Source organism: Seriola aureovittata, chromosome 9, assembly GCF_021018895.1.
Source record: "Seriola aureovittata isolate HTS-2021-v1 ecotype China chromosome 9, ASM2101889v1, whole genome shotgun sequence".
NCBI classification, from domain to species: domain Eukaryota; kingdom Metazoa; phylum Chordata; class Actinopteri; order Carangiformes; family Carangidae; genus Seriola; species Seriola aureovittata.
Genome location: NC_079372.1, coordinates 4,682,403 through 4,704,470, shown reverse-complemented (window position 1 = coordinate 4,704,470; position 22,068 = coordinate 4,682,403). Strand labels below are relative to the sequence as shown.

At 41.4% G+C, this 22,068-nt stretch overlaps 3 protein-coding genes across 3 annotated transcripts; 1 reads left to right on the top strand and 2 right to left on the bottom strand.

The window, feature by feature from the left end:
• Positions 1–2,395: 2,395 nt before the first annotated feature.
• On the top strand, positions 2,396–5,176 carry si:ch211-163l21.11 (serine/arginine repetitive matrix protein 2). Its single transcript, XM_056383997.1, has 7 exons — positions 2,396–2,531; positions 2,619–2,659; positions 2,743–2,793; positions 3,268–3,407; positions 3,509–3,643; positions 4,276–4,389; positions 4,483–5,176. The coding sequence occupies exons 1-7, from the start codon at positions 2,417–2,419 to the stop codon at positions 4,631–4,633; spliced, it is 747 nt and encodes a 248-aa protein (XP_056239972.1). The 5' UTR covers positions 2,396–2,416; the 3' UTR covers positions 4,634–5,176.
• A 135-nt stretch (positions 5,177–5,311) lies between these two features.
• On the bottom strand, positions 5,312–15,663 carry inavaa (innate immunity activator a). The gene is made up of 10 exons (XM_056383996.1): positions 15,539–15,663; positions 10,850–10,945; positions 9,901–10,034; positions 9,121–9,243; positions 8,781–9,015; positions 8,636–8,689; positions 7,782–8,007; positions 7,097–7,246; positions 6,289–6,985; positions 5,312–5,669 (listed from the first exon to the last, which is right to left on the bottom strand). Exons 2-10 carry the CDS (start codon positions 10,911–10,913, stop codon positions 5,577–5,579), a joined length of 1,776 nt encoding a protein of 591 aa, XP_056239971.1. The 5' UTR covers positions 10,914–10,945; positions 15,539–15,663; the 3' UTR covers positions 5,312–5,576.
• Positions 15,664–17,514: 1,851 nt separating this feature from the next.
• Positions 17,515–20,216, bottom strand: zgc:195245 (uncharacterized protein LOC565483 homolog). Its single transcript, XM_056385363.1, has 4 exons — positions 19,984–20,216; positions 19,351–19,501; positions 19,078–19,222; positions 17,515–18,209 (listed from the first exon to the last, which is right to left on the bottom strand). The coding sequence occupies exons 1-4, from the start codon at positions 20,057–20,059 to the stop codon at positions 18,108–18,110; spliced, it is 474 nt and encodes a 157-aa protein (XP_056241338.1). The 5' UTR covers positions 20,060–20,216; the 3' UTR covers positions 17,515–18,107.
• Between the last annotated feature and the right edge of the window lie 1,852 nt (positions 20,217–22,068).

Here is a 22,068-nt window from a genome sequence, read left to right as displayed (position 1 = left end):
GAAAAGCACGTCACAGATCTTGAGTCGTACTACGGGATGACATGTCTCCCATTTTAATGTGAGGCCAGAGCAGTTCCCAGGGGGACACCCCTTCCTCCTGATCGCCATTTATTCTACTGAGCATACATTCGTGAGGTGATATGATGTTTCCACAATTGCACTGAACCATTCTTTCAGTTCAGGAGCCTCTGTTTCCTTCCAGTGTTTTAAAATAACTCCACAGACTGTAATCACATCCAACAACAAGCCAACTGCTTAGAGTGTCTAACACCCGGATCCAGAGTGGTTTGACCAAACTACACTCCCAAACACAATGTAGGAAAGTTCCTATTTCAGTTTTACATTTCCAACACATATTATTATTCAACAACTTCCTTATTTTGTGTGAGCTTTCCCCCTCGCTTCTTTCACAACTTTAAACCATTCATCACATTCAGTTTCTTCTCCAAGCTCCAGTTTAGTTGTTATTGTCAATTCAACCTTATAGAATAATAAAAAAAAAAAAACAGAATATAGTTTATCTTCAGGAAACAGGCATTAAAACTCGACTTAAAGTGAGTGACTGAGTTACTGAGTTTGTTTCTGCTCTCTCAGACCGCCTTCTCTCAGATCGCCCTGGCTTTCCGCTGTGATCAGTACACCCTGAAGCAGAGGCTGCAGGCGGAGGAGCACGCCCGCAACCTGGCCGAGGAGAACATCCAGCTGGAGCTGAGCAGAGGCCGGGAGACCTTGGAGGTACGGAACGAGAGGGATGATCTGAAGTAAGTCTTTATGACTCTGTCACATGTGTGTGTGTGTGTGTTTTCAGACACTGAAGGGCCTGTGTCTGGACAGCAAGCGGAGTAACATCCTGCAGAGGCTGGAGCTCTCTCTGGACATCCTCGGCGGGACTGTGGAGCGAATCTCCAACACAGCTGAGGTCCTCGGGGCCGTGCACCAGGTACACTGACTCACCTCTGGATCGCTCAGCGCCGCGAAATCTAAGTCTACATTTCATTTTATTTTATTTTACAGCTGGAAAAATGTCAGAGCAACAAAAAAAAGTTCTCAGATTTCTCGTTTTCATTTAATTTGTCTAATTTGGACGTCTCATATGAAGCAGTAAACTTTTGAATACACTTCTGTATAGAATGAGGACTGGATTTTGTCCCCACCATCACCTACACTGAAAACACAGCAGAGAGGGATCTTTTAATGACCCATATGAACAGGAGGAAAGATTGTAGCATGCAAACAGACTTTAAAATGTGTGAACCTGTGATCCTTTAAACTGTTTTCCAGCTGCAGGTTTTTTGCAGTCCCACACAGTTTGGAAGACAAACAGAGAACATAAAAAAAATTAATACAGAGGCAGGTTACATATATTTCTACAGGATCAGATGAGAGATGGGTTGTTGAAATGATCCGATTAAAAGTTTGATTCAGAAGAAAAAATCTGTTTAAACTAAAAGGTTTATAAGTTGTTATTCTTGACTGTTAGTGTTCAGGTGAATAATTTATCTGCCCACAGTGCGCAATAAGCCATCAGCTAAAAATATTAAAGGTTGGTACATCATTGACAAACAGTTATTGGCCCAGATGCTCTGCAGACTTCCTCCAGATAGAAAGGATCTGACTATTATCTATAAAACAGCAACAAACACTAGAACGACCTCCTCGCGGTTGTCTGCCTCCTCCACTCAGACTACTTTAAGTTACTTTTTGAAATTTTGTCATAATTGCTGTATGTAGTCTTGAGTAATGGCTAAAAGGTGTTTTATGAGGTCACACTGACCTTGACCTTTGACCTTTGACCACCTAAATGTAATCAGTTCATCCTTGAGTCCAAGTGAACATTTGTAGCAAATTGGAAGAAATTCTCTCAAAAGGTGACGGACATATTGTGTTCACAAGACCAAAACCACGTTTTGTGAGGTCACTGTGACATTGACCTTTGACCTTTGACCATCTAAATCTAATCAGTTCATGCTTGAGGCCAATTGAACATTTGGGCCAAATTTGAAGAAGTTCCTTCAAGGCGTTACTGAGATATCGTGTCCACGAGAATGTGACCTGAAAGCCTGAAAACAATAAGCCTCCAGCTCTGAGTGTCATCTGCACAGACGCACGAAAACAAGAAAGCAGAACCCAGATCACACTGGAGAGGATCTGTATTATATCAGTCTACACCGTAAACAACATCTGGAAAAGACACGTGTTTGAGAGCATATAAAGAAACCAGTTAAATGCGGCCTCACAACCTGGAAACGCAACATTTGTTTCTATTCTTGCATCACTGCCCTGCAACATGTTCACTCTTGGTCTGCAGCACGTTATAAATGACCCGCCGTTGGTTCACCCCTCGCTGTAAAATAGTGCTGCGACCTCTCTGATTTCTGTCTGACAGGAGGCTCGAGTGAGTCGGGCGGTCGAGCTCATGGTGGCTCATGTGGAGAATCTGAGGAGGCGACAAGACAGAAACGTGGCAGAGCTGGAAGAGGCCAAGAAGACGCTCCAGCAGCAGAACATCAGCGACCCCAGAGCCTCACCAGGTTGCTGACACTTTGGTCCGTCTGTCTGAAGCATTTGTGCAGCTGTGATGTGAAATATTTGACTGACCACTGGGTCTCTTGTCGTAGATCCAGAGGAAGGTGACAGCAGAAAGAGAAGCTCTCAGCAGGTATGGAGATATTTTTGGCTTATTGTACAATCTAATGACAGTAGTTCTACCTTTTATTCTCCTCTGTCTCTTTTCTGTATCAGAGCAGCAGCCGTCGAAGGGTCAGTATATCAGTCATCACCAGCCAAACCCAGGTAAGAAGGTTTCTTTACTGAGCCCTCGCACGCTGTCTACAACTGTTATCATCCAAAACACAAAGTGTCTGCTTTGCTAAAAGCCCCCCATGGGGAATTCATTTTAAAAATTATTTTTCTTTACTTGTATTTGAAATGTATAAAAAAGGTAAATAATGCCCGGGCCAAACTTAATAATTTTATATGCAAATCTGATTTATTTTAACCCAATGTTCAGTTCCTTAGTTCCACCATTATCAGGTTAATTTTTTTTTCATTTTATTTAATTTTTTACTTTTATCATTTGTATAATTTGGTATCTGAGAACGTCACTCTTTATGTTTATTTAGTATTATTTTTTCTAAACAGAATATAATTTTTGTATAGGTTTACATTGTTACAGCACTGTTTTATAAATAAAGATTTGACTTAAAAAAAAAACAAACAGACACAAAAAAACATAGTGTCTTTGACCTCGAGACTTTGTCTGTACAGGAGAAGAGAAAGCGGGACGTGAAGAAGCGGGCAGCTCATGGAGGGTCCTCTGGCAGGAAGTCCTGCCCGTCTCCATCCCAGAGCTCAGAGTCCAGCTGCTCCGCCATGGCCAAGGACGACAGCTGCTCAGTGGACGACAGGTCAACTCTGGGTTTACGCTCCGTATCTGCTCCACCTGAGAAATGTTTTAAACCAGAAACTCATCACCCGATGTGGTTTTTTTGTTGTTGTTTTTTTTCAGGCAACTTGATCCGGATGAAACTCCATCAGAAGTTTCAGCTGTTCAGCTTCCTGCAGACCCCTCTCCATCCCCCGTCCCCAACCCAGAGTGTCCCCCATCAAAACAAGCGGTCACCAGAAAAACCCAGAACAAAAAGTACAGGCCTGAATCTGGATCAGTTTTATCTGACAAAATGACAGAAACACCACACAATGCAAGAGCCTGCAGTATTCACCAGTTTGCTGACGCTCTTCATGATTATATTTTCAGTTCCTATTTGACAGTGAAATATTTCTCTGTTTGACATGTGTTGTCTTTTAGCGCTCTTATGTTACTTTGCAGCGTTTGTGACTGACAGGCAACATTTAGAGAGAAACTGCTATAGACCGTTTTGACATGTCAGAGCAGGAATGTCACAAGTGTAGCAGCTACACAAGTTTCATATAATATTTAGTTGTATCTGAGTTTCAATACGTTTTCAAGGCAACGCAAAAACCACGACAGCACACAAATAGACCTTCAATTAATTACAAGTTTGTTAGTTACCAGCACAATTGAAAACGAAAATTTTAAGAGCTCTTCTAGATGCTCATCTTTTTTTACTTAATCTTGAGAGCCTGTTTTATTAAGCCCTGTGCAAAAGGCAGTGTCAGTTAATATTATGTTTAATAATATGCATATCCTTAAATGAATCTGTGTTAAATTAATTTCTGTTTTATCAGTGATCTGTTATTTTGTCCCATAATGTAACTGTTGTAACGTCTATAAAATGTGTGTCCTTCTTACAGCACCCCCCTGGATACTTTGAGACAGAGACACAAGGGCAAAGCTGTGCTGTCAAAGAAGAAGTTAGACAAGGACAAAAGAAGTGCGAGTATCTACCGGCGGATCTCTGCGGGCACGTAGGTCAACAGATTTGTTAAGAGCCATTTGATGACTGATGATTATTGATGATTGTTTCCTCTGGACAAACATGGACTGACTGATCTCTTCAGGTGTGGATCTTTGTGGAGACACCGTCCCCTGGCTCACTGGCTGTACCGCTGTCGCTGGGTCGTCCTCTGCTTGTACCTGCTCATGCTTTTCTGTGTCGTCACGTTGACTTACTTGTTGTGGAAGCTTCATGATGGAGCGTTTGAGGCGTGATCTGTTCGACTGGATTACACACCACGTCACCAGGACGTTGTCTGACTGTGAACATTAGTGTGTAGACCAGCTGTCTTTAAAGCTCTTTGTATATGAATATATCACATTTTGATGTAAGACTTTCTGGTTGTTCATCCATGTGTTCTGAAATACTTTGTGTTCCTTTATCTCAGATAAAAAACCTTCTACATAAAAATGCCACAAACATCATTTTCAGTCACATTTTTTTATTATAAATATACAAAAAATATCAAAACTGATACAATCACTTGGTTAGTAAAAAACACCAAACTGCAGTGAAAACATTCATCAAACCACCATTAAAGGCATCAGTGATTAATTATTAAAAGTTAATAGCAAACGTTAAAATTCAGCTTACTTCACGTCCTGGCTAGACAGATGTTAAACTTTAACTATATATATATATATATATATATATATAAATGCATTTTCAAAGGTGTATCAAGATTTTAGTAATAAGTCTCTATGTTGCAAGAGGGAAACTTTAAATAATAGATAAATATGGTGTAACATTTAAATTATATTAGGAATGGGAGAACTTATTTGAGAACTTCTGTAGGTGAATTTTATGTGCAAAGTGTGTGCCAGCCACAAAGCAACTCTTGAAACCACAGCAAGTTTATGATCCATTTGACACAATTATTGAATTGCATGAACCTCAGTTCACCTCAGGTTTTTTTTTAATAATCATCCATTAGAAAACAATTTAAAATAAATAAAACTGGCATAGCATCTTACATTAAGTTTTAAATTAAAAGAAGAGAGAGAACTGTGCTCATCAGGGTCCTGATAGGTCCGTGTTTTCTGCATCATGTCAACATACGATCTCACAGAGAGTCTAAATACTTAATAAATACAGAGATAAATAGAAAGGAATAGCATTCACCCTACTGAACATACTGCAGAGGAGCAGAGGTCTCAGCTACACCTGGCTCACGATTTCAGCATCCTCAGCCACAAACCACTGGACTGGAGTCCCGTCTGCAGCTCTCTGGAGAATCACATTCCCTGACCCCTGCAGAAAACACATGAAATCAGAACTCACTTTGTGCATAAATATATTGTTATTGAGCTGCAACACCTGTGTAGATGAGATACCGATTAGACAACCATAAAAATATTAATCTGCAGATATTTTAATATTTTAATAATTGATTAATCGTTTCCATCAATTGCCAAATCTAAATCAAATGCCAAAAGTGATAGTTCCAGCCTCTTAAATGTAAGACTTTGCTATACATGTCTACAGAAGCGTGATGCATTCATTTGAGAAAAGAATTAACGTGTTTAATATCTCACAATTCTGAGAAAATGATCTTGTTGATTCAGAAAACAGCAGATTTTTTCTGCTTAATTGAATGCATCACGCTTCCGTACTTTTCCGTACTTTCTTAACATTATTGTAAATTTCATATCTTTCGGTTTTGGGCTGTAAGTCAAACAAGATTTGAATATGTCATAATGGACTGTGATGGACATTTTCCATTGTGTTCTGATGTTGAATTTAGACAATAATCAACAGACTAATTGATTATGAAAGTAATTGTCAGTGGCAGGCCTTATGTATATTAAAACTCTAGGCCAGATTTAAGGACTCTGTCTGATGGTGGTATGTGTGAAAATCAGACAATTACCTGTTTAAATGGATGCAGGTGAGGTGAAGTGGGGCTTTTGAAACCGAGGGAGCTCAGCTGATCTCCGCAGCTCGGCCGCAACTTCTGCAGCTGATTCCTCTGGTGCCAGGACTTCAGCTCCTCTGATACAATCTCCCTGGGCATCAGCCTAATGGCATGGTTCGGGTACTCCTTCAGCGAGGGTGTTCGCACCAGCCTGGTGTAAGGTGGAGGGGGCTTTAGGATTCTCCTCGGGGACGACGCTCCCTCCTGCCACTGTCTTTGCTGATGGCTGCGTGCCACAGGAGGGGAGGACAGGAAGCATTTCCCCAGGTCCAGGTCTTGAGGGGAGAGGGGGACATCTTCTGTAATGGCCATGACATAGCCAGGGCTGGGCTGAGACTGGCTGGTGTTCTTGTGTGAGCTGGAGAAGCTGGAGAGTCCTTTTTTCTGTGCTCCAAAGTGGAATCCATACGGAGGCGGGCAGAGCTTTGGGATCTCAGTGGGTCCATCCCTGCCAGGAGAGCTGATGTAGGAGGAGGAGGAGTGCTCCGAGCTACTGTCTTCAGAGCTGGACTGGTATGGACGCAGGGGAGAGTACTCCGGAGAACGCACCATCAAATCAGCCACGCAGTGCCGCTGGGGCAGCCTGGCTCGCCCTCGGCTGCTGTCTGAGCTGAGGCGCTCCATGTCCACAGACGGCTTACTTTTGGGAAGTCTGAGGAGACAATGATAACAATCATGTTAAGTTGTAAAACATAAGTACGCATGTGGGTACGCTCTTTGGCCATCACACTTTTGATGTGTCTGACATGATGCTTTGGTGTACCTGAAGGACTGGGAGTACTGGCGACGTACGTGCAGCTCCGGGGTGGAGGGGGCACTGCTGGAGTGGTTGTGAAACAGGGCCGAGTTCTTTATAAACTGAGAGAGAGGAATCCTGCTGCTCTCTGCCGACACCTGGGTTCCTGCTGGACTACTGCACACAACAAAAACAGGAGGGACGACATGAGTCATGCAGCATGAAGGGGGTGTGGGAAGATAAACCGCTGAAAATATTCTACATGAAGCGTACATTTAAACAGACATTGGATTGTTTCGGTTGGCTTATTTTAAAAATGTCTAAAACATATTTTTTCTGCTGGCCCCGTGCACAGCAGCACATCGCTCCACCTCTGTACCGGTGCTCCTCCTCTCGTAACTGGCAGGGCTCTGATCTGAATCTACTGCAGGTAACACACTGACCATGCACGACTACCTCATACAACCCCACGTCAAATAACCTGAACTATCCCTTTAACTGAAGGAACACTGGTTTGGTAAATCCAAACAATGAACATGAGGGTCAGCTGGATGAATACTGACATGTGACACTTTGTTTTTTTTTCAACCTAATGCAATTTTCTTTTCTCTCTGATGCTCATGTTAACAGAAAAATAAACACATTTATTTGTTGTTGAGATCACAGTACAGTCATGTATCTCATGGCTGGTTATCACACTTCGGATTCCTACCTGGACCTGCTGCTGCAAGCAGACTGAGGTTTTGTGACCTTCTGGTACGGCTGGTCCAGACTGGACTCCTTCCATGGGGAGTTCTGGATGGGAGAGCGCTCATACTCCACACTGAGCTGGCTTGATGACTGCTGGGACGATGGCAGGGTCTTGGCTGACAGCTGAAGGGGTTCTGAATAGGAAGTGCCCAGCACTGGAGGAGAGAGGGGGCTGGGCGGGTCCACATCTATGAACGGTCAGAGAGCCAATCAGTCCGTCAGTATGAGGCACCACTGTCAGAGCATGCTGCTCCAAAATATCTCAGATCTACATTATCTATTACATACAGTGGTAGAGAGTAAGTACACTTACTCAAGCACTTTACTTGATTACAGATTGTTGCAGTTACAGATTCAGGTTACAAACACAAAATATATTCAGCAAGTAAACTATGATGGACTATTATACATTAAAATGTGACTTGATTGATCCCTGAGGGAAAATTCACAAGCTATCCAGCAGCATATTCAGTGGTTAAAATGATCACCACCAGCTGCAAAGTTAAACATTAAAGTGATGTACACATTAATGCATCAATAATTATCATACAATAATATAATATATATTATTATGAAATGGGACATTCTCAATGTATTTTTACTTTCGGTATATTTTGATGTAGATTTGTACTAAAGCTTTACATGCATTTTTACTTGTAAGAGTAAGAGTATTTCTACACTTTGGATCTGCTACTTTTACTTCAGTAAAAGATCTGAGTTCTTCTTCCACCATTTACTGCAACTACATGTTTCAATCAAAGCATGTTTATAAGAGAGAAATCTAAACCTATGTGTATAAATGTACTTCTCTCTCACCATCATCCAGGGCCACCACGTCAGACAGGGAGCTGTCATCAGACACACTCAGGTCTGCAGGCAGAAAAACAAGCATTTTAAGTGTCAGTCATGCTCATAGGTGTATTGCACATATTGGCCTGTAGGGGGCAGCAGTGTTCTTCACCTTTGTTTTGACTGGTTGAGTTGTTGATGTGCGGTGAGTTGCACTCGCTTTTGATCCTGTGCTGGAACACGGCCTCTTGCAGATCCTTCACTTTCTTCTCCTCCCTCTTGCACTGCTGGAGCCGGCTCTTCTTCTGTGGTTTACTGAGGTTGCCCTCAAGGGAGAGTTTGCGGGCCGCCTCATAAATCTGCTGCTGAAGGGCCAAGTCAGTTTCCAGCGCTTGCAACTCGGTATCCTGTGACAGAGACAGGTTCTGACGTTTAGTTGCAGCTGATGAGTAACAGTCTCTTTTGCTCATTTACTTTCATCAAAATTAGTGAACCGTAATCGTGTCCTGTACCTGTTTATCCAGATGGATCAGACCTTCGTCCAGCTTGAAGGAAGCTCCAATCCTCCTTCTAACCCGAGGTGGCTTCTCATCGGGCATCAGAGGATAATCTGAGGGTAGCGAACCAGTCAGCTCCTGTGACGGACAAAATAAAAGTGCTGATCACAAAACGCTAAACGCTATCACCCTGACACAAAGCATGCAAAAAACTTCACCGTTCATTTAGAGTTACTATAATGTTCCTCTTGACTATTTGCAGAGGCTATTTGTCCTCAAACAAACTTGAATCCAACATAAAATCAAAAGGCCACTGATGAACCATGAATATGTGGTTTACACAGGCACCGTCCAAACAAAGTCAATGTGTTTTCTTTTTGATTTATTAATCCAAACAAGCAGCAAACCAAGGAACAAAGAGATCATGTTTGCTGCTGCCTCTCCTGCTCTGGTAAAAAACCACAGGCCCACCCAGGTGCATGCTGGTCCTAAACCAGTCTACCTACATACATAACCAAATGTGCCCATAGCATTACCCAAACATAAACAAAATAGTAGTTAACCAAACTATCTATGCTAGATAAGCAAATAATATATATAAATATATTTATAAAAATAACAACTATCAAAAGAGAATATTATCCAAAAATAAAACAAATTAATTAAAGTAATCCAAACTCAAAACGAATAAATAAATATAAAAAAAAATCAACAAACTAGTAAATAGCTCATATACTATTAAGCACTAAATAATATCTTGGTATATATCTTGTGCTCATGTAAGAGGTAACTTACTGCCTCTCTGATGCAGAGCTTTCTCAGCTCCAGCAGGCAGAGCTCCAGACGCTCCTCCAGAGACTGGTGCTTCAGCTTCAGAGCTCTGGTGTGGGTGGTCAGGTCCTTCACAGGGGACGTGGGGCTGTCTGGACCTGCAGAGAAACACACTGAAGATCAGATCAAGCTTTCCTCATCAGCTACTGTATCAGCCACACAAATAAATTCACTATTTCTACTGTATATAATGTACTGTCTAGAATCGCACACATGAGTTGCACCACAGCCGGTGTTACTGCACTGTTTCTTCTGGACTTACACTAACATTAGGTCTTATGTCTTGTATAGGAAAAAACACAGCAACAAACCACTTTAATACTATGCAACACAGGCACTGCTGCATAGTATTAAAGTGGTTTGTTGCTGTGTTGTTTTCTCCTGATCACATGATGTGAATGTTATATGGGCTGTTGTCTGTCATATATGAACTATGACGGCCATTATTTGCTTGATGCAGATGTATCAGCATCAGTGTATGTGTTAAAAATGTCACTACAGAAACTAAACTACAAAATTTACTCACAGACATCACAGACACGAACCATACACATCATATTCTTTCCATTTCTATATCTCTATAAGTGTTTAGTGTTGTCATTTACATGTCTGTCCATTATGTGTATATGTGTACCCTTCGTGTCACACTTGTTTTTGTTAAGCAGAGTCACTACTAAAAAAAGAAAGAAAGAAAATAAGGAAAATGTTTGTGTTTATTTAAAAAAAATTATTATTGGTAGATATATCTTCTGATTTTTTAAACTTTAAACAAATATGAATATCGGCCTGAGCTGCTCGAGTTAGAATTAGTACTATTATTGTGTGTTTTGATAGTGATAAATCAGCCCTGATCTTTACATGAAATGTGTGGAAATCAGATGCTGTATTGATAATCTGTTTCATTTCTTCTTACCAGAGTGCAAGATAATCCCACTGTCAGTGTCACTGATCTCCTCTTTACTCTCGATGGCCGTCATTTTGACTCTCTGCTCTCAAGCTTTGGAAATACCTGTTGAAATAAGTTTGTTCAGATTAGTACAATTAAAGTGATCACTGAGAAGCCCACAGATTCTCCTGGTGTTTTCTCTGCCACATGGCTTCATTCATTCTCCCTCCTGCTGCTTTACTTAACAAAAGTGAATGACTGGCGAGTGTCCTTTCACACACTTATCCATGCAGCTCTGCATCTCTCCCCTCCTCCTTCCCTTTTTTTCTCCCTCCCATGCTCAATCACAAAAGAGGCAGACCCTCACGGTTGACTCGGCACATGTGCGGGGGTTAATCCGAATCGTGGTGCCATGGTGACGGGGCGCGGTGTGGCTAGCTAGGGGAGTGTGTCGCCGTGAGGCGTGTCAGAGGGCGTTTAAAGAGCCCAGACCCCGAAAAAGAAAGCAGATGGCAGCGGGAATTACCCCACTCATGGACTGCACCTGTTCCCCCCATGCACCCCTCCCTCAACTCCTATTCAACCAGTGTCCAGAAAACCCTCTGGGGGCTTTGAAGTGGAAGAATGTCTCAATGCTGGGCTTGTCCATGCAGCATCAGATCACAAGGTCCCTGCTGACTCCTGTGCAGCGCTGCCCAACTTCACAAACACACTTTCACAAACAAGCGAGCACAATTCATGTTTATGGCCCGCTCTGTTCCATTGTTGCTTTCCACCAAACATCTGACTCACAATCACCTAAAACAAGATGCAGAGAGGAACGACTGCAAGAAGAGGAAAACAGTGACAACAACAAATTGGAGATAGTGTTTGAGGATAAGTCAAGGCTTTTAAAACCAGGCCAGGAGGTCTGTGTGTGTGTGTGTGTGTGTGTGTGTGTGTGCGTGTGTGTGTGTGTGCGTGTGTGTGTGTGTTGTGTGTGTGTGTGTGTGTGTGTGTGTGTGTGTGTGTGTGTGCGTGTGTGTGTGTGCGTGTGTGTGTGTGCGTGTGTGTGTGTGTGTGTGTGTGTGTGTGTGGCTATGTGGTGAAAAAGAAAAGAAAAACAACAAAAAAAAGAAAAGTATTGGAGAAAATGCTGCTTTTATTTTTAGGTCAATTAATTTATTCTGGATGTCACATGTCTGCCACCAACCTTGACTCCTCCTTAGAAAGGCCAGAAGATCACATGAGAGAATGTTCTGGGCACTAACATGATTGAATGATATTATTAGCTTGTCTTACTTCAATGCAACACATTCATAAAAGGGAAAGTTCATAAACTTTATGACCTGGAGCTGCCTCTGTGTCAGAATCATGTAAGCAAAACTCACAGAAGAGATAAATGATGTGTTATTAGTCAGAAATAAAGGGGAGGCAGGGAGACATAAAAACAGACACCACATGAATGAATGTGTTGCTAAGGCTGCTGTGTATAATCCTCAGCTCCTGTCTCATCCTCTGTGTTTGGAGATTGGTATCAGGCCTTTTCCTGCAGGGACCAGGAAGACTCGGAGCCCGTGTGGATGAGAACCTCCTCTAACAGGATATTATTGTGTATCCCGTCGGCCTGACCCATTCACCACAGCAACTCATGTGAACTGACGCAGCTATGAGCAGCCGGTAGCACAATGAAGTACAGCCAGGCAGCTCGAGTCAGTAAAACAACACTGCAACAAAGGCCCTGTATCCACCAACCGGCCTCAATAATCTGCTGCGGGCGCAATATCTGCTGACAACTCTGCTTCAGGCCGGAGCGGCATTGTTGGGCCAATATTGAGACAAGGCTGCAGTGAGAGATGGAGAAAGGAACAGTGCTGAGTTTTTACTGTGCAAGGTCAGGGCCTGCTGCTGTACTCTCAGACGCACAGCTCCACGCTGCAGCAATCTAAAACTCATGACGTCGACAGGAATCCAGCCTGGTAATCAGAGACAGGCCGGGTAATGTGGGATTTACCCACTTACACCCCATAACTCTCTGAAGACTTTCACAAGAGTCTGTGGTCGGAGGTCTAGGCTGAGTGAGCGGGTGGGTGGGTGAGTTCGGGTAAAACAGCAAATCTCATTAGAAGTTGCAGCTCATTGCGAAGTCATTTATCATGGCTTTCATAAGAACCTGGAGTCGTGGGAGCGTTGAAATTATACAGTTAGGGAAGAGCCAAAAAAACAATACTTGTCCTGATCGAGTGGAACAGGAATAGCAGTCCATTTCCTGAAGGGATAGCTGCTGATAGCTCAGTCTCCACCCAGCGGACTACATAGATGTAGCCAAAACATCTTAATTGAGGGGAGTGTGTGATCACCGCTAATGAAGACGATCTAGAAACGTGTCAGACATGGAAGCTGAAGATCCCCACCCATCCTCGCTCGTTCACCGGACCGTGACAGTGTAACATCTACGGAAGTGGGTGTTTGTGGCAAGAGATCATGATGTGGATTCACTGTCTCGCAGACTTCCCCCACCACCCTTTCCCATGAGCCTTTGGAGCTGCAATCTCCTGGAATGCCGCCACCACCGCCGTGCTCATTACCACTGTGGTCGGCCCTGGAATTACCGACGGACCAACGGGGACCAGCCTCGCCGAGGAAACAGTGAGGGATGCCTGAAACCAGACCGAGGCCTGTTCAAACCCTGTAATTAAGATTCTCCACTGAATGCTGATACTATGGAAGAAACCAAACGACTTTACAGCATGCCTTATTTCAGAGTCTGATGAAAAGCCAAAATCCATTCAGCAAAATGGATCCACTCTGTACACAGTATGGGCTGCTGGAAGAAAAGTGCATCAATGTGGGGGAGTGTTGTTTTAGAAAAGCACGTCACTGGAGTCAGAGTTTGGAAACTCCACAGACAGCAGCAAAATGTAGACAAGAGGCTTTGATAACATTAAGTTCATCTAAGCCATAGCTGTGAGAAGGCTACATTAAAGACTCACACACTGTTCAGTAGTGCAGGGGTCTTAGTTTTCCAACAGAGACAATGCAGGGGTAATAAGCACCTACCGGCCTGCTCTCAGTCTCTGGAGGCCATATGCTGGCCAGACACACCAGCTCTGTCACAGCCCAGCGACAGCGTAAATACAGAGGGCAAGAAGAGATGTTCCATTGTTCACCAGAGGCTGAAGGGCTGGCCGGGGATCATGGCACCTTGTCCCTCTGAGTCATCATTTCTGAGGCCTCTAAATGGACACTGATGGTCACCCCAGGCCACGGGCAGGATGTGGTTAAAGCTTTTCACCCACAAGTACCCACTGTTAACAAAAGACCTGGGGGGACTCCAGGAGCATAACAACACAGAGGTGTTGTCTTTGGCACCACGGTAACACTGCATGTCTGTCAACATGTGGACTGCAGGACGCTGTGTTTATTCTGCTGCAGTGGGCACAAACAACTGCCACCAACCAGTGTGTTGCCCCAAATATGTCCTACAGTGTTTTCTCTCTGTGAAAGCAACCTGTTTATATTACTGGTACAATACAGAGCAAGTTATTGATCTGCAGACACTCAAGAACTCAAGTTTTCATTAATCATAATTAATGATAGTTTTAACTTTTCTTTCACAGTTTGTCAACAGACAAATAAAGCATGATTGTTAGAGGATCAGCAGCGGTGGAAGACAATAGTCATCTTAAGTAAAATTAGCAGTACCAGACTATGAAAATAATCAATTACAACTAAAAGTCCTGCATTAAAATCTTTACTTAAGTAAAAGTTCAGAGGTATTAACAACTAAATGTACTTAAAGTATTTCAGGTAAATGTAATCATTATGCAGAATGGTGGATTAGTACCACTGATGCGTTAACATGTAAGAATCAATTTAATGTCATAGTTGTTGTAGCTGTGAAATAATGTAATAATGTAGTGAAGTATAGTCCCATTGAATTGAAGTGAAAAGGAAGCAGAAAATGGCAGATAACTGAAATATTCAATGCATTACAATTAACAATTACAATTAAAATACGTAATCATTGTATTGAAATGTGGAACTTAAATGTAATATGTTACCACTGGTGGAAAGTACAGTTAAAGTACTTAACTTGAATTTCAGAGAGAAATGTTGTAGTCTTTACTACACTACATTTATTTGGCATTTAACTATTCCCTTTGATCACACATAAAAACATGCAATACGCTTCTAAAGCATACAGTCCACACAGGTGTTTGCACTTATTTGGCTGATTAGACATGATCAAGTTGAAGATGTGTAAAACTAAAAGTCCTGAAGTCCTAGAAAATTTATTTATTTTTCATTTTGCTGCACAAAATAATAAGTTGTGCACACAAATTAAAAACCTACACAATGAAAGTGCCCATTTTCCATACTGAGTACTTTTACTTGCTGCTAAGGACTTTTTAGTATTTTACACTGTGGTATTAGTAATTTTACTCTTAAAGGATGTGAATATTTCTTCCACAACTGTCGGTTACTTTACAATATGGAAGAAGAGCGAAGAGGTATCATAAAGATATATTCCTTGGAAGTGTTTGTGTTTCTAATGGTTACATACAGCCGAAACAGCCAATTCAGTTACGCTGCTAACTGTTCTGTAATGTCTGTCTAAAGTTCAGCGACAGCATCCCTTGCCTCACACTCTCCATCAGGTTGTACTCGCGTTGCTGCTCGGTTGATTTCCCTCTCTTTCACACATTAAACCTACAGAGAATAGTGTGTACTTACCTTGTGGTGTGTTTTCTGCTTCTCTACAGCATCCCCTCTGCAGAGTCTCCAGCTGTCCACACTTTCTCTGGTCTGATGTGAGGGGAACGCTTGGGACATCTGTTTCAGTCAACTCCACTTTTTCGCTGAAGGGGGAAAGGCTTTATTGAAAAGTATCTTTGCTAGCTACATAATTTATATATTACTTCATAACCCATTGTTTTTGTTGTTGTTTATCTCTTGAAACTATTTGTTCTCACTAAAGTAAGTTTTTAAACAGGAAAAGTAAACTTTTTGGCACCGCCGATCCCCCCCGGACTTTTTTTTAAATGGTCCGGTCCGACGCTGCTTTCTTTCCAGACACGCTCTGCTTATTGACACAGCACGCGACTCGCTGAGGGGCTTTTAATCTGAAGGATGAATGGCCGAGGGAGAGACAAGTTTTTGGTTAAAAAAAAGGAAAAAACTCAGGACAGCTGGCAAGTAAGTAAGTGGTGGTGTTGAATAAGACCACACTCATGTCGGCCAATTTGTACCACCCATCTATCCTAGATTACATTTAAAACACAATTAAATAGAGACAAATGTAGACTGGTTTTGATTGACAATTAGCATAAATAAGAAGATTTATTTCTTCTTCGTCTGTTGTGTAAAATATTTTCTGCACTTATCTGGGTTTTAATTTCTTTATTTAGATTTTTGATTATTTTGCACATTGTTTTCATTATTGTTTTTGATAGGCACAATGGTGAAAAGCAACTCAAATGCCGTATTTAAATACAAATTTGATATACCTGACTTTTTCTATTTGATTCTACACTTTCAGATAAGGTACCATTTACAATGACTATATAAACTGTGATTAATGGCTTTATTAATGGTTGATAAATCGCATAGTAATCATTTGTGGACCAGTTATGAGCCATTAATAATGACTTTTAGGTTGCCAGGTTGTAAAAAATCATCCTCCAGCCTGACACTTTGGTAGCACCTAAATCCAACCCCTCACGTCTGCACTGGACATACGTGTTAGTAAGCCATTCAGGAATGGTAATAGTCATATTGTAAAAAGCCATCAGCAAAAGTTAGTCACCTATAAATGTTAATAATGTCATTAATAAATGGTTCAATATTAATCAATTTAGTTTCTTGTTATTAATGTTGATTAGCTTTTTATAACTGGATTTTGGACTGGACAGTTCCCAAAGTTGACTGGTCAACAATTTCCATTCTTCTTATTAATGGCTTATAGTTGATCTATCACATATAAGTAACTATTTATTAACTGCTAATAGAGTAATTAATTACAGCTTATAAACCCTATATAAATGGTGCCTTACCAGAGAGCCACACCTATACTTTTGTGCCACTACATTTCAGAAGTACATGATGTACTTGTTACTCCTCTACATTTGTTTGACAGCTAATAATTACTCTGCAGAGTCAGCTTTTACATAGAAAACATGTGATAATCTCATAAAATGTTATGTATTATCCTGTCCTACTAATGCAATATTATCTAATAATATACACTTTAGTGAGAGCTTTTTAATTTGGATACAGTTGTTTTTTTTTAAATGTTACTTCTGTACTTTTACTTATATGTGAAAGTACCGAAGTAAGTGTAGGATTATTACTTACTTATATAACATATTTCACAGTTACACATTTCTTATTATACTTCTGCTAAAATAACCTAAATGTAATTCTGAAACAGGCTACTTTTATTTTACCTTCAGCCATTGGCTTCACTGACTATCCCAAATGTCTCCAGTGCCTTAACCAGGCCCTTGGGTATTCCCAGCCTATATATCCTGAAAAGCCTCCTCCAGATGGCCTGTGCTTTCTCCTCTCGTCCCGTGATGGAATGAAAAGATCAGCTAATCAAACAAAGTCCCATATCCATGCGAAAGAACCGTGAGAGTCCTCAGGGAGAAGAGCTGCATGCAAATCAGTCCCCAGTGCTTTGAATGGTGTCCAACAAAACAACACATCCCTGCAAACCACGAAGCCTTTATTTCCACAGCACACGGACACACTAAAAATCAAAAGTCATGACAGAAACAGATAAACAAACAAGCAAATTTGTAACACTGGGGGATTTCTAGTGATACAAAACAGATCTGTTGGGGAACGCATCTGTTAGCAATCCCATAACAGTAGTGTTTTAAAATAAGAATTAGGCTTGACTGATGTGGCCCTGAAGAAGCATGAGAAGTTGATTTGAAAATATAAATAGTACAATTACCATAGAAAACATAAAAAATATCCAACCTCTGAACAGTAGTAGCTTTCCCTTAACAATTAAATATTGATCCACATAAATATAAATAAAAAATGAGCACTCCCTCATCAGAAACAGAACTGTGATTAAGTTTTACAAAGACATTTCTAAATATGGAATACCTATTTCCTTTGTATGATTCCTGATATTTCCAAATGCAATTTAAAATCCATGACGAGATCCAAAGCCTGTAGGTGCACCTGTGATGTTTGTCTATATAGGCTGTGTAACTCAGCAGACAGTGAACATAAAGATTTAGGGCCACTATGGTGAGATGCTGCAGGGGCTGATGGGAGCCTTAGGGCCTCACTGCTCAAATGCCTGAGTGCGCCTCAGGTTGTCCTTCACACGGACAAACTCCGGGATCTTCTGCTGGTTCTCCCGCCGCCTGATCTCCTCCTGCTCGTACTGGGGGAAAATAAATACAAAGTCAGTGTATCTGCTCTTAGCCAGTTAATGTCATCCACCTCATCCATCATCCAGCTGGTCCAGACCAAGAGCAGTTTACCTCTCAGTCTGGGCAACATTTCAAACACCAAAGGTTTAAAAAGAGAGTATAAATGTCCCAGAGTCTGCTGTTCCAAAACGACTTTTTAACCTCACAAGAGCTGAGACGGATAACAAATCTTGGGGGTATTTGGCCATTAACATTTAGAACTGATTAACACTGGCACAAGATATCATCTGTTGAAACCTTTAATATGGAAATTTCATTACTGCCAAGTCTCTCAGATCCTTTACTTAAGTAAAAGTACAGATATGACAATGCAGAAGTGCTCCACACACCACTAGCAAAAACCATTCATTCAATATCCTGCTCAAGTAATAGTACAAGTAGGCTACTTATTCTGCAGTGAAATGGTCACCAGATAAATCCTAGGGGTCTGGAGATAAGCAGGTTCTGATACACACATTTGTTTTCATTTGGACTTTTTCTCTAATCTTTGCTTTTTGTGAAATATTTATATATAATTTGACCTCTTCGGATGTTGAACTTTTATTTGCTAAAACCATCTGAGAAGTTTGTAGGAGTTTAGGCTCTTTGTTAGAAAACTCATAGAAATCTGAAATGTGACAATGGACCAATGCACTTTTTTGTAAAGGGTCGTAGGTAAAGGCAAAGGTTGGGAGGCACTGGCCCTTAAAACCTCTGAATTCTCAAACTCTTGTTGTAACAGTAATAACAACCACTGTGTGTTTGGGCCAAAGTGAATTCATTTGTATTTTATAATCACTTTGTGAAAAGTCTCTCAACTGTATGTTATGTGCCTCTGACCTCTTGCAGCTTCTGTTGCCTCTTGCGGAGCTCTGTCTCCAGATCTGAGGGCCCCCGTCGTGCCATCTCCTCCTCCTTGTGCAGCTCCAGTCTGCGCTGCTCCAACACTCGCTTCAGCTCTGGTTTCTCCTCCAGCAGCAGACCCCTGCACGGTCAGCCAGAGTCATAGTTACACACAGGAACACCCCACCCCACCCCCTCATCCCCCCCGCCCCTGCTCTGTTTCAATTCTTGAGAGGATCAAAGGTGTTTTTAGTGTTTGGCCTCCTGTACCGTTTATGGCTGAGCAGCAGCTCCCGGTGCAGGTTCTGGTAGCTCGGTGTATCCACTGACGAGCCGTTCAGTTTCCTGGGCTGAACGTTGTCGTCACTGCTGAAGTCTGCGGTGGACTGACGGCACAGCGGCGGGTGGCCAACAGAGTTCTCTGAGCAACACAAAGCACCTTATATCTGTACTTTTAATACATTCAACCAGAATGATAGAAAACTACTCTTATAATAGATTTTTTATAAAAAGTTTGACTCGACACAACCATCAAACTGTAAGTGACTGTCAAATAGTGACCGAGTATTTGTATATTCTTGATTATTTGAGTCACAAAGTCATTAGATAAATTAAATAAAGTATAATAATTTCAGTGACCAGTTGAAAATATGAAAACCAAATAACACTTAAAAACTATAATGGAGCCAGTCTGATTTAATTTCAAGATAATTCTATCAAACAAACCAATCAATCATTCAAAGAGACTGATTGATCTACAATTTTTGATTGCTCAAACTGATTAAGTAATCAAACATTTGATTTGTAACAGCTGAGTGATTCTTCTATCAATCAGATATTCTAATCCACAGTATCATCAGCAGTATGTGTGCTTCTTTTATGTGTTGCTCAGCATTAAGATACCTTTTTTGTGATGCCCATATCCTGGTTTCTGTCGGTTAAAAAGTGTGAAGGAAGAGAAAAGAAGAGAGCCAAACATGATACCGTTGCTGTATGAAAACTGGTTTGTCAAAACATTTTCTTTATTTTGATTGGACAGAAGGTATAATTAGATAAAGGCTAAAAGGGACAGTGCCCGCTGCGTTGCTTAAGCAGGTGAGCTGTGTTTACTTGGAGCACGGAGGTGATGTAACAGCTCTGTCAGCCTGTCAGGTTTGGCACGGCAGTGTCTTTGGTCAAACAGAAATGTAGGCCTACGTATGTAGAAGTAATTCGGAAGAAAAATATATAAATATCGGTATTTATTACATTCATGATCTAACCACATTGGATGACATCCTGCTGTAACACAACCAGACAGATACCTCTGCCACACCCAGTGAAACCAGATCACCTGGAGGAAGGGATCATATTGAGCAGGGAACAGCTGGTAGATGCTGTTGTTGTCCTGCCTTGCTCAGATAGGTAGCAGCATATTTCTGTTATAAACTGTCCTACAGATGACCCATATGGTCCTCAGGCTCTGTATTTGGGATTGTGCCTTTTACTGTCCCTGTCACTAAGCCTTCAGATCCTGTCCCTCCTCTGGCCCCTGCAGAGAGGTTGAGCTGGGAGATAACCTGACGGGTGTCCTACCGGTTGGAAGCCATTGTGGATGGATTCCAGCAAAGTCGCTTCACCTGATCTCTCACAACTTCTCCTTCTCTCTAGCACAGACTCCCCGACTTGACACTCTCACTGAGTGACACCTGACACTCAGTTGTCACAAGCTGATTCTCAAATGTAGCGCTGACATACTTTTACCCTCAGAAACATCAGCAAAGTTTTTAATAGACTGAATTTTGGTTTTTGAGGTGCACATCCAATGGTAGCCAAAGATGAATACCTTGTGTTTCCAAAATACTGCATCTCTCAAAGAGAGCTTGACTAAAACTCAACCATGTTTTTTCAGGTTTTCCATCCTGGTATATAAAAAGGATTTCATAACCATGAGTCAGATTTTTACATGCAACATGTGGCTACTTCAGTTTTCTGACGTGACCTGACCATTTAAGTATCCACAAAAGGCAGAAAGATGCTCATGAGGATAAAATATACACACTTAATAAATCTTGAGTGTGATGATAACCCACACTGTAGCCTACTGTTTACCTAACTAAAGTAATTTCATATTTTATAATTTAGTTAGAGACGGTAATGGACTGTCATGAAGTGGCTGAATCAGATTCAATCATCTTGATTGTCCTATAATCTTGAGGGTAATTCTGGATTGTCCCAACAACACTATCCTGTAATAAAGCATACACTTATATTTTTTTTATCAAAATATAAATAATATTAATAAGGATATAAAGTCTGTTGGACACATAGAATTCAAAATTAACCACCACTGTAAACTCGCTGAGGTTACACTCACAGCTTGACCAAAAGTCAACTAAAGCTCTGACAGATGGCCACCAGATCAGACATTAACCTCTCACTCACCAGACAGCAGTTCTTTATTGTCTAAGTAAACAACTTCCAAAAACTCACTCTTTTTGCATTTGACCCCTCCATGGCAGGATGGTGGAGGTGCACTGTTTCTGTCCAGTAACAGTTCCCCTGTTTTAGTCCATTATTCAAAGAATCACCGCTCCTCACATAGTCAGTCTGTTGTCTGTCTCTTTGCTACATCCAAATCCAACATACTGCTGCTGATGAGGGCTCCTCGGACTCAGTGTGCCATCTAGAAGTAGTCAATAGTGGTAGTAGACACTGAAATCTTGTTACGCCATTCAAGATTACCTCACAACCCCCACAGGGCACAGGACGCTAGATTAGTTAATTGCCGCCGACACAAATGCAGCTTAAAACCAACCTAACACGGCACTATTACCAGTCGATTGCTCTACCAGCGAGCCCATTAATACTGACAGAGACTCCAACAACAGAGGATTTCAGGCAAAGAAACATGCTGTATTTTGTGTACAGTGGTCAGATTTCTTTTACACTGTGTTCATTGGTTTTTGGAGACATACAGTTCAAATAACAATTAGTTGAAATAGATAT